Here is a 13,504-nt window from a genome sequence, read left to right as displayed (position 1 = left end):
AAAGATGATAGTGTAGACATTGGTTTATTTGATAGAAGAAATATAGAACACATCTCATTTTTAAAAAGTAAAAGTCACATTCCAGTTTGCGCAGAAAGCGTTTCAACTGATCACAGCGGAAAAAAGTTTTCTGGAGCTTTATTGCGAAGAAAGCTTCCTAACGGAGAGTTAATAGTGAGAGACTGGCTGTGTTACAGCAAAGTGAAAAATGCATTTTATTGTTTGCCTTGTTTTCTGACAATGCCTGGTGATCATCACAATATCCCTTATCTTGCAAAGAGCTCTGGGTGGTCCGGAACTACCAATGGCTGGACGAAACTAAAAGATAGAATTCCAGATCACGAGCAAACGTTGGCACATCGAAAGTTTTATCTTGAATGGAAATCGAAGATTTTGCAGAATACGGGGCCAATAGAAACATTGGTTTTAAAAAAAGTACAAGACGAGATAAGAAATTGTGAAGAAGTACTAAAAAGAAGATTGGATTGCATTTTATTTTTGGGAGAAAGCGGTGCATCTTTTACTGGCAAGTCGCATGTATTAGGAGATGAAAACTCAGGCATGTTTTTAAAGTTAATTGAGTTGCTAAGCAAGTACGATCCTGTCCTGGCTAGACATACAAATAAAATCAGAGAAGCTCGAAGCCAGAATAAAAGATTGCAATTTCACTACCTTTCTCCTGATTCTCAAAATGAATTTATCAACCTCTGTGGCGCAGAAGTACGAAACAAAATCTTGAATGAAGTGCGTAGCTCTAAGTATTTTTCCATCGTTGTAGATGCTACTCCAGATGTTTCACATCAAGAACAAATCATTCTCGTGTTAAGATATGTTAAAATGCTTCAAGATGTAAAATCTGAAGCTGTTGCTGATTTCTGCATCGCTGAACGATTTCTGTTGTTTGATAGCTTCAATTTGAAAACTGGTGCGGCTTTGGCCAATCGTGTATTATTTTTGCTTGACCAACTAAACCTTGACTTTAAAAACTGCGTTGGCCAGGCGTATGATAATGGATCTAACATGTCTGGGAAGGTTAAAGGTGTCCAAGCAAGATTAAAGGAATTAAACCCTTCCTGCCTATTTTCTGCTTGTGGATGTCATAGCTTAAATCTAGTTGGAGTTCATAGTGTACAGTGTTGTCCAGATGTCATATCATTTTTTGGAGTAATTGATCGATTGTATGTTATTTTCAGTTGTAGTCCAGCCAGATGGGAAATTCTAAAGAAATGTGTCCCATTATCTTTGCAAAGGAATTCTACTACGAGATGGTCGTCAAGGCACGATGCAGTCAAACCCATTGCTTTGCATTACCCTTTTGTAATTGAAGCTCTAAAGACCTTACTTAAATACAGCAACTTAGAACCGAGAGCTAGATCGGAAGCTGAGTCAGTGCTGAAGTACTTGAACAGTTTCAAATCTGTGCTCCTCTGTATTATCTGGAGTACAGTCCTAAATGAGATTCACTCCACTAATCTATTCATACAGCGAAAAGATTGTTCAATGGACAATCAGCTGATGAATTTGATAAAATTGAAGGAAGATTTTTTCAAAGTTAGAGAAAGCTGGGAAGAGTATTACTCGCAAGCTAAAGTTGTTGCAGCATCTATGAATTTAAAAGAAAAAGAGTTTCCCTCTCTGAGGACAGAACGCTCCAATAACTCCGCTTCACCAGCTGAATCATTCAAACAAAATATATTCTATGTTGTAATGGATTCGCTAGTTGTTGGAATTGACAAGTGTATCAACAAACTCGAACATGTTGTTGATACGTTTGAAGTTCTATGGAAATTCTATCATATGTCTGATGTGCAGTTGCGGGCATGTGGAACGAAATTAAAAAAGTTGTATAACAATGACATTTCTCTTGATATTTTAGATGAGTTGGTACTTTTGAAAGGAAGCTACGCTGCAAACTTCAGCTGCGAACCAGTACTCACCACCCCACGAATTCTGCTCAAGGAAATCATTGATTGCAAATTGCGAAACGTTTTTCCAAATATATTTGTTGCTTTGAGAATTTTTTTATGCATACCTCCAACAGTTGCTACTGGAGAACGTGGATTTAGTACACTGAAATTTGTGAAAAACTGTTTACGCTCCACTATGACTGAAAACCGCTTGAACAGCTTATGTATGTTGTGCATTAATTCAGACATTGCAAAATCTTTATCTTTTGATGCCGTAATCCGTAACTTTGCTTCGCAAAAGGTCCGGAAAGGATTGAATTGAACGCTTTGTTGAGCTATTTTCCTTGCTTTTATTATGTGTGGTTCCAATTTTATGTCGGCAAATAGTTGGCAACATCTCAGGTTTGCTGCAAGTGTAATCGAGTAATTTTTGAAGACTTTCATGTGCAAAGAAGGTTTTTTTCATATCGATACTTTGTTAAATTCGGAAGTTTGAACAAATTCAATCTTACACTGAGAAAAGTATGTTAAGTTTAGCTTCCGACAAACATGTAACGCTAGATAGAACTTGTTGCTTTTATTTTTGTTAAAAATTATTTTTGGGGCCCATTTTTGGTATTGTTTCCCGACCAGTCCTGATTTCTCTCGGAGGCCCTGGTTCCTCTGATACCATAGTGATAAAGTTTTGTCAGAAGTATTTCATGATTTACTGTGTCAAAAGCCTTTGATAAATCTAGGAAGATGCCAAGGGTTGCTTCTTTATTTTCCATTGCTTTATAGACCTTGTTGGTTAGCAGTGAAGTAGCCTGGTTCGTGGAGTGGTTATGTCTAAAACCAAACTGCTGGGTGTAAAAGAAATTACGCTGATCAAGGAAATAGTATAATCTTGAGTACATGACTTTTTCTAAGATTTTTGAGAAGCAAGACAAAAGACTAACTGGTCTATAGTTACTGCAATTGCTTAGGTCTCCTTTTTTATAGATTGGCACTACTTTACCGATTTTAAATGCTTTTATGAAGTCACCATGTACCAAAGATAAATTAAAAATATGTGTTAGTACTTTTATTATGTTATCGGGGGTATGCCTTAAAATTTTGCCTGGAATGCCATCAGTACCACAACTTAACTTTGGTTTCAAAGATTTAATAAATCCGTAAATTTCTTCAAAACTTGCAGGTTTTAAAAATATTGATTTGGGTGATGAATTTGGAAGATACTTGGAAAAATGATCAGCAGAATGGGGAATTTTTTCAAGTAATTTTTCTGCCACAGAAGTAAAATATTCATTAAAGTGATTGCATTTTTGTGAAGTATCATTTACTACCTGACCATTAATGCTAATGGGGTAGTCACTTTTAGGTTTTTTCCTTCCAAGCAAACTATTTATGACACTCCAGGTCTTTTTAAGATTATTTTTGTGCTTATGCAGAAGGGTTTTAAAATAATTTTGTTTCTTAAATTTTAAAAATCTTTCATAAGTATTTCTTTGTTTATTATATGCTGCTTTATTTGTTGGAGTTGGTTTTCTAAGAAATTTTTTATATGCCAATTGTTTAGTTCGATGCATTTCTTTCAATTCATTATCATACCATATGTTATGTTTCTTGTTTTTGTCATTACATACTGGAAAACAAGTTTTGAAAAGAGTATTATACTTGTCAATAAATATATCATATGCTTGGTTTGCCTCAGTTTCATAATATATGTCAGAGATATCTAATTGTTGTAACTTTTCTGTAAACATAGCAATGTTTTTATCACATAGATTTCTATGTTCTTTTTGAAATTTACACTGTTTGACTAATCCTAATTGTGAGCACTGTAATACTGGAAGATGGTCTGCAATACAGTCAGTGAGCACTGCTGTTTTTATTTGAGCATTGTAGACATTTGTCCAAATGTGGTCAATTATTGTGGCTGCTGAATTGCATATTCTAGTTGGTTTATTAATGATAGGATAGTAGCTGTAATCAAACATGGTTTCAACAAATCCGTTGGTGTGTTTGTTGTTTAGATCAAGAAGGTTATAGTTAAGATCACCCAAAATATAACAATCATTTTTAGTTGATTGTAGAACTTGAGTTAAATGTTGAATAAAAGAGTAGTGAGATTTGCAGATTTGCAGCTTCTCTATTGAAAGCAAGCTGAGCGAGCTCAGTCTTTCTTGTCCATGTGTGGAACGCAAGCAGGTATGTATTCTCTTTAGTGCTGAGAAGCTTCGTTCTGCCGATGCTGTAGTGCTGGGAATACTAAGTACGAGCTGCGTTAAGTTAAACAATTCGTTGAAGCCAGAACTTAAAGAGTTTTGATGAACATACTCATAGGCCTACATGTTTTGAACAGTTTGTTGCGAAAATTCTGGCAGCGAATACACAATTTACTGGCACTTGGTGCATAAAAAACATTTTATCTTATCTTGTTTCCAACTCTGATTACCTCAAACTCTAATCCAACAAGCTAAAACTTGCTATTGCCTGGGATTTCCCCAATGACGCGCCAAGGTGTGCAGATCAGCGAGTGCACAGCCTGGCTCACTGGCTGACCTAAAACCATTGCTGTTTTCTCTGCCTTGTGACGTCATTTTTCTTAATTGTTTATTTTATATAGCACTCGCCAAGCTGTCAGTGCACACCCAGCTTAAAGGTAATGACCGAAAAAAATTAAAGGCAATGACCTCAAACGTTGAAGTATTAAAATTAGAAAGGGACGAGTTTTGCAATTGAAAAGAAAGCAATCAGCATGCAGCAAGATGTTAGAATATCATGAAAGTAAAGAACATCGACAACCGATGGAATTTTTCTTTTTTTCTGGATTTCTTGGGATGTTCAGTGCACACTTTGAACACCCTGAATATACGCCACTGGACGTTACATACATACACATCAATCAATGTACAGTTGGGAGTCTAGCCAAAGCTAGGATTATAATTAGCGAAGTGTCTGGCAGAACTTTGTAAATCTCAATTTTTCAAAGTAGGCTACAAATGTTCTTTCATGTTTGTGCTAAGTCATACTCATTCAATATCAGACTTAGGCTATACAACAGTGATTGCTCCAAGAGAATGAAAAGGGGTAGGCCTAACTACCAAAATCTAGCCGATTACAAAGTATTCGATTGTGACGTTACATACATACACATCAATCAATGTACAATTGGGAGTCTAGCCAAAGCTAGGATTATAATTAGCGAAGTGTCTGGCAGAACTTTGTAAATCTCAATTTTTCAAAGTAGGCTACAAATGTTCTTTCATATAATTTTTGAATTGACAAATCTATTATTTTAAATCAGGTGATGAAAGGTCATTATTACGCACACAATAAAAGGTTATTAGGGGTCAGTAGGTCTACTTGCCAAGACTAAACATCACACAACGTTTCACGTTAGTAAAATGGAAATTTACAAGTAAAAGTCTATATCATAAAAAGGAAATTTGCATGCAGACATAAAAAATAAATTGGAATTTTAGGGGGCGCCATAGGTAAATCCGCCCCTGGACGTGAAGAAAGCCTGAGTATACAAGATGTAGAATAAATCAAATATAGTTATTACTATCTGAAGCCTTTACAAATTGTTTCACCTAACAGATCATCAGAAAGTCTGAAAAAACATGCAAACAGTAAAGAATCGATAATTCTGAAAAGATATTAAATATTACAACTGTAATTTAATCTGCCAAAAAAAATCTCTAAACCTGTACTTCCTGAGAAGATATTAAATATTACAGCTGTAATTTAATCTGCAAAAAAAACCTCTAAACCTGAATTCCTGAAAAGATATTAAATATTATAACCGTAATCCAATCTGCAGAAAAAAAACTTCAGAATTACTAAGGACAACCTCCATCCGCCACGACAAAGTTTCAATCAATTTGTCCCAATGGAAACCAAGCAACATGATGGCAACATCTATGACATCACAAAGAAGCAAAATGCATGTGTGATGATCAGCGCAACCTGTAGTAACCTGAACAAAATGAATAAAAATTGTTTTTTAAAACCTGTAAAAATTAAATGAGATTTATAACCTGTAAAAATCAAATGAAATTTAATTTTTTCAAAATTATAACCTGTGAAAATCCCAAGGAATTGTGATGATGTAACCTGTAGTGACCTGAACAAATGAAATAAAATCTGTTTATAAACCTGTAAAAATTAAATGAGATTTATAGCCTGTAAAAATCAAATAAAATTTAAAAAAAAAACTGTGTAAATCAAAAGGAATTTATTTTATTTTGAAGTACTTGAGTCTAAATTTGTTTCTATGACGACATTTGCCGACCAGTTCCGAACGCTTGTTCAAAAGGTGGCCACTATCAGCCTTCAGAATGGCCAGCTTTTCAGCCAAACATAGGCCACAATTGTTACGACCACCTCCACTATAAGGCCGAGCACAGCTGTGGATGGACCAAGTTATTTTAGGATCAACACTCTTGTCCTTAAGGTCCCAAACTGCCTTAGATAGTTCGGTGCTGTTTCGTTTAAACCTATCCATGAAGGTACATTTATGGTTGGAAAAACGTTTTTTAAAAGTAGTTTCACAACAACCAATGTAATTAAGAACCTTCGGGCTGTTATCAATGGTGGCTTTGTAAACAACGGCCTTCTGCAAGCATTGCCCATTCAAAGGACAATCTGGCCTCACCCTACAATTGCAACCAGGCTGCGATGGTACATTATCAGCCTGCAATATTGCTTTATTGTGGGAGGATATGACACTTGCAACATTCGGAGTACAACTGTAGCTCAGCTTAATAGTATTACGGTTGAATATTTTTTGCAATCTATGATGAGGTGGAAAGTGTATAGAAACAAGTTTGAAAAATTCCTTACCAATATTGCTATCAACCTGCAAGCTGAAAGGAGGGTTAAACCATAAAATTTTCCGGCTCCTTTTCCTAGATGTTCGTAAGTTATTAGCAGGGTTGTAGCAAACTCTCTCCGCAAAACCACTTTTCAAAAGGGCATCATTATAAACAGATGCGGTCTTATCAAATTCATTTTGGCCAAATGATGTGGCGGACAATCGCTTTGAAATCATAGTCGGGATTTGTCTCTTAATGTTGGGTGGGTGATTGGACTGCGCATGGATGTAAATTGGATCATTATTGGGTTTTCTATAAGGCCAGAATTTACCAGATAGCAAATTCAAAGTGACGTCAAGAAAATCAGTTTCAATAAGTCCAGTATCCACAGTAATATTTAAGCCATGTTGTTTAAATAATTGAATGACATTCTTTCTCAAACGATCAATCTTAGGGCTGGATAAATTACGCAAAATAGCCAGACCATCATCACGATATAAGCCAAGCATGTCTCTGTCAACAATAGCAGAAAGTTCGTTCAAAAGAAACAAGCCGACCAACTCACAAATCTCAGCACCATCAAATGAGCCCATTGTAACATCAAACAAACCATCTTTCTTAGCCCAAGTTTCACCACCATCAAAAAGCAACGATTTCCTAGCATGGAAAATTGTTTGTATGATACAATCATCCAAATCCATAAATGGTTTGGCAAACTCAATTGCTTTACACAAAAGTTCCTCCGTAATGGATGGATAAAAATCAACAATGTCAAATTTCATAAAGGTGCATTGACGTTTAGATGGAATAGCCTTAAACCAGGATAACACAGAGTCTGTGTTTTTCCATTGATTCAGTTGTGATGCATCACGGATGGTTACGTTAATAGAGTCCAAGTATTGTTTATTTATACGGCCAATCTGGGACTTGGAAGGGTTCACCAACTTGCATTTAGGGTTCGATGTAAAGTTAGGTTTATGATCTTTTAGCGTAATAAACGCTGGGTTGCTTGATACTTTTTCAACCCGATCATCAACCTTTAACGCCTTGGCAATCTTTTTAGCCTCAGTATTGATCGTGTCACTGATAGCAGGATTCACCTTTTTGTATTTTGCCGATACATTATCATTAAGCAATTTTTTATAATCCTGGGTTTTAACTTTGTATAAGTTAGTAGTTTTATCTGCTGATATCAACAGATCTGGAGAGTTAATAATGTTCTTAATGTCATTAGTTAGTTTTCTCTGAAAAGAATTGTAAATGGGTTTGAACTTAATATTACGAACCATCTCGTATAAACCATTCTCAAATGGTATCAAAGCACCATGCTGTGGAGGTGTTCTTTCAGTCGTAAAGCCAAAGTTATTAAAATGCTCAGACTGAGAAACATCCTGCTGGTTAAGATCGAAAAAATAGGCCTTCCAACGTAAACGTTTAATAAAATTTTCAATCTTACCTAACATCGTCTTCAAATAACGATCTTTACTTGGAATAGCAATGTTTTTTAAAGAATAACCGTAGTTAATCTTTTCCAAATTCATAATAACTGGATAGTAGCATCAAAAGAAAGTGCTCAATTGGCTCAGTGCTAGGAGCAATATTAAAACAATGAAAACTATTAATACTACAAAAAGTGCTCAATGCCAAGCAAAGAGGCAAAGCAGAGCGAATTAAATCAAATATAGTTATTACTATCTGAAGCCTTTACAAATTGTTTCACCTAACAGATCATCAGAAAGTCTGAAAAAACATGCAAACAGTAAAGAATCGATAATTCTGAAAAGATATTAAATATTACAACTGTAATTTAATCTGCCAAAAAAAATCTCTAAACCTGTACTTCCTGAGAAGATATTAAATATTACAGCTGTAATTTAATCTGCAAAAAAAACCTCTAAACCTGAATTCCTGAAAAGATATTAAATATTATAACCGTAATCCAATCTGCAGAAAAAAAACTTCAGAATTACTAAGGACAACCTCTATCCGCCACGACAAAGTTTCAATCAATTTGTCCCAATGGAAACCAAGCAACATGATGGCAACATCTATGACATCACAAAGAAGCAAAATGCATGTGTGATGATCAGCGCAACCTGTAGTAACCTGAACAAAATGAATAAAAATTGTTTTTTAAAACCTGTAAAAATTAAATGAGATTTATAACCTGTAAAAATCAAATGAAATTTAATTTTTTCAAAATTATAACCTGTGAAAATCCCAAGGAATTGTGATGATGTAACCTGTAGTGACCTGAACAAATGAAATAAAATCTGTTTATAAACCTGTAAAAATTAAATGAGATTTAAAAAAAAAACTGTGTAAATCAAAAGGAATTTATTTTATTTTGAAGTACTTGAGTTTAAATTTGTTTCTATGACGACATTTGCCGACCAGTTCCGAACGCTTGTTCAAAAGGTGGCCACTATCAGCCTTCAGAACTACTTCAGAACTACACTATCAGCCTTCAGGCCACTTACTAAGCAAAACAAAGCTATCGATGAACAAACGCAACTTTTTATTATGGTAAGCCTAGTGAGCAACACCCCATCAAGGTATGAAGGCCATTTATGTAATTACAGAATACAAAGTTATGTTCTTCAGTAAAGTAGCTGCTTAGAATTTTATCTTTGTTACGGAAGAACGTAATCTTGGCCTCGGAGTCAAAAATGCCACGTTGATCGAGATGAGGAGCCAAGATTCCAGCTGCCACTTTTGATAACTAAATCTCTAACCATAGCATCTTTTCAAGCTAGGTGGGCAATTGCCCACCTAGTCCCTTTGCTTGCCCCCCTAGCCCTTCCTTTGCCCCCTAGTTTGAAACTAGGTGGGCAATTTTTAAAACCTAATTTTTGTTTAAGTTTGATTCAAGTTTTATCTTAAAAGAGCAAATCTGTAATTTTTCTACATTTCAGCGGGTTTGACATGATGTATTACATACACAAATATAACATAATTAAAATAAACTCAAACGTTTTCGACACGTACATGTGTCCTCATCAGGAATTACATATCTGCAATATAAATAAAATGAAAATTGTAAGGTAAATTTGACTTTGCACTATAACTGTAACTGTATACTAACGACACTCTGGACTGAAAAGCACAAACTGAACGAGTGACACAGGAATGATTACAAGTAAATTATATGGTGGAAACTGATCACATGAGGTGTAAACTACCGGCATTTGACAAACAATTAGATCACACACAAGAGGAAAGATGAGCCACAGGCGAATAACTGCCGGTTGAGAGACGGATTATTACGTTTGATTCATAAGGCTTCCATGATCTTAGTCTGAAATTCAGATCTGCCTCGAGAGATGATTTTAAATTGGTCGATCGAGACGTTGTCAGTGCACGTTTCACAAGAGGCGATGTGCTCTTTCATTGCACTTTTGGTTGTTAAGTTTGGGTTTAAGTGTTCCCCGGCCCTTGTCAACAAATGTCTGGTTGACATACCAATGTATGTCTGGTTTGCGTCACGCAAACAACTAAATTTATACATAACATTCGAAGAAAGAGCAAAGGGGGTAGGCGACTTCAGTTGAAAATATTAGTGCACTTTAAACGTTTTATATACAGGATGAATGTCACATGAAAATTTCTTTTTTATAAGTTTAGCTAGGTTTTTGGCAAATCGTGTTGAATCGTTTCCTAAAAAGGGTATACTAATGAAATAACTAAAATCTACTTGTTCAGGCGTGTCTTTTGGTTCATCAGCCATGAAGGTGTTTAAAACTTTATTGAAAAAGTGGGAAGGATATCAATTTAAATAAAACATGTTTTTCAATTTCTTGATTTCTTTCTGAAACAACTGATTATCAGAACACACCAAACGAGCACGAGATAACCAGGTTTTCATTTGTAAGGGCATAGAGCGTTATAATTTAAAAGTAAGCCAGTGTTGGTAGGTTTTCGCCAAATCCAGGTGTCAAAAGAATTGGGTTTAATTTCGATTTCAACGTCAAGAAAAGCGATGGTATCATTAGATTTTTCAAGTGTAAATTCGATATTTTTATGCTGAGAGTTTAAGAGGTGTAAAAATTTTGAGCACGATTCATCATCATCAAAAATGGCAAAAATATCATCGACATAACGTAAATACAGTTTGGGATAAAAATCACGATAGAATTCAAATATTTTGGTTTCGATGTGTGCCAAGAAGAAGTTTGCCAGTATTGGGCCCAATGGGGAACCCATGGTGACGCCATCTATCTGTTGAAACAAACTATTGTTGTACAAGAACATGCCTTCTGTGGCTTAATGTAATAATTTTATGAAATATTTTTTCTCAATGGGCAGTCGATTAGGTAGGTTTTCATTAAAAATATGGTCAGCAATTATAGTAATAGTTTCTTTTAGAGGCACGTTGGTAAACAGAGATACAACATCAAAACTCACCATGCGACTATTGGGTGGACACTTTAAAATTTTTTAACTTTTCCATAAATTGTTTAGTTGAATTAAGCATGTAGTTATTAGGTATGTACGGTTTTATAAATTTGTCTAAAAATTTAGCCAGTTTGTATTCCGGAGTGCCAATCATGGAAACGACTGGTCTCGCAGGATTGCCTGGTTTGTGCACTTTTATTAATCCATATAATTTTCCAGGACAGCTGCCGGTTGGAATAAGAGATTTAACAACACTTTGATCAAATTCTTTTAGGTACTTTCGAATGTAATATTGAATTGACCTCTCTTTAGAAATAATTGGGTGCACTTTTTTATTGTCATCAATTTTAATAAATTTTGTGTTATCATTAACAATTTTGTCCAGTTTTTGGGAGTAGTCTTCAGTGTTCAGTATTGCTGTGCCTTTACCCTTATCAAACTTGCATACCTTGATGTTTCGGTTTTTTGAGAGGTTGTAAAGGTTTTTGAACTTTTATTTGTCACATGGCTCTAGAGCAGTGGTTCTTAACCAGGGTTCGATCGAACCCCTGGGGTTCGACGAAGCTGTTTCAAGGGTTCGGCGCGAACGTCCTCTGAAACATTAACACATAGCCTACTGAATGGTATATCAGAGAATATTTTTGGAAAATATTGTCCAGCCGTAACTTGATTGCGCCTTACAGGATGGTAAATAAACTCCATTTTCTCAAATGACGAATTTCCTCACGTTTGCTTTTTGCATGGAACGGCAGCAGAGCTCTCACTTTTGAGAAAATTTCCTTAGTTTAAAGAAATTTAGTTCTATTTTTTTTTTTTTTCAACAACAGCCGATATAAACAGTCCATAGGCTACTTCTACTTGGATTACATAGGCTACTTGAGCTTCAAGAAAGCAAGATGCAAAAAAAACTTCAACACAACAAATTTTCAAACTTTTGGTGCCAACAAATGGAAAGTTATCTTCTTATTAGCCTACAAAAGTTGCCCTTGAAGTTCTCATGCCATTCGTAACCACTTATATATGCAAGCATGCGTTTTCTATTCTGGTGGATGTTGAAGCAAAAAAAAAACGAAACCGGCTTGCGTGCGAAAATGACATGAGAATTGCTGTTTCCGAAACAAAGCCTCGAATCTCACTGTTGGTCATAGAAAAGCAACAACAGAAGTCTCATTGATAGTAATGTATTACTATTAAATGTGGTAAATTTTTGTTTTTGTGATTCAGCGAAAATTTGGGGTTCCACGAAAGCTTGCAGGTTAGCGTAAGGGTTCGGAAGGTTAGTAAAGGTTAAGAACCACTGCGCTAGAGTATTACTTCCCGATTCCATTGATGTTTCAGTGGTCATTCTAGGCTCACCAGAAGAGAATTTACAGCACTGCAGACAGTAGGAATATTTTCAATTTGATTTCGGAAAGGTGTTTGGGCCTAGGTCAAACATTTGCTGATTGCTGCAATCGGATTTTGGTCTAATTTTTAGTGCAGAAATAGGGATAGTTGTATAGTAATCTTCTTACCTGTGTCATTTCAGTTTTTGAGTTTGAATAAATTTAGCCTGTTTATTTTGAAGTTCGTGTTTCGGGTAATATTTGTGGTTAGGGAAATCACTATACTAGACGAAATTCTTATTTTACTGTTGGGTGGCAGAAGTAGCTATTTTACCACCAGAAAGCTGAAGTGGGTCCAGTACCCAGAAGGGGGCCCGGTACTTTACCATCTGACGGCTGAAAGGGCTGTTTTAACCTCTGATGGCAATTCCTTTAGATCTGATTATATTAAGATTTTGATAAAGTTTGAAGTTGCGGGGAATTTTTTAAATCCGGGCCCGGGTCTAAAAGTGTCACCTAGACCCCCCTGTCAACGCCCCTGGTACCGAGAATAGCAACAGCTGATATCAAATAGCCTAATTTGTACAGGTTTGTAGGCCTACTGGAAAACCATTCCCTCTAATTGTTAGGTTATCATTCTTTCCCAAAACATTTTCATTTTGCACAGTTTCTGACAATTTTTCTACCAACCTAACACGTGTTGGCCTTGGTTGAATTGAACATGTTGAGGTTTCCAAAGGAGGGGGTGGGGGGGGCGAAATTGTTTAATCATCTTACCTGTTAACTAAACAAAACAATTGTATTTAATTGGGCCTAGGTTGGAGCTCTGCAACGGGAAAGATGTGCAAAATCATTATAATTGTAGCTGTTGCTCGAGAATGTTGGGATTTTGCCAGAGGGAGTAAACTTTTCTTCAGGGGGGCGAGGCCCCCCCTGGCTACGGGCCTGCCTTGGGGGCCTGTGAGAAAGCATTTGGGGGTCCGTGATTACCTTGATGAATTTTGGAGAAAAAAAACAAAGCGATCTTTTTACTTTCATTTCTCTCATTAAATTTGCTTACGTTGAAAAAGTTTCG

At 35.8% G+C, this 13,504-nt stretch overlaps 1 protein-coding gene across 1 annotated transcript; it reads left to right on the top strand.

Moving 5' to 3' along the window:
* The first annotated feature begins 240 nt into the window (after positions 1-240).
* LOC145788434 (zinc finger MYM-type protein 1-like) lies at positions 241-2,229 on the top strand. Its single transcript, XM_082600200.1, has one exon. It carries the CDS (start codon positions 241-243, stop codon positions 2,227-2,229), a length of 1,989 nt encoding a protein of 662 aa, XP_082456326.1.
* The last annotated feature ends 11,275 nt before the right edge of the window (positions 2,230-13,504 follow it).

Source organism: Aplidium turbinatum, chromosome 2 (assembly GCF_918807975.1).
Source record: "Aplidium turbinatum chromosome 2, kaAplTurb1.1, whole genome shotgun sequence".
NCBI classification, from domain to species: Eukaryota; Metazoa; Chordata; class Ascidiacea; order Aplousobranchia; family Polyclinidae; genus Aplidium; species Aplidium turbinatum.
This window is presented reverse-complemented; position numbering and strand designations above follow the sequence as displayed.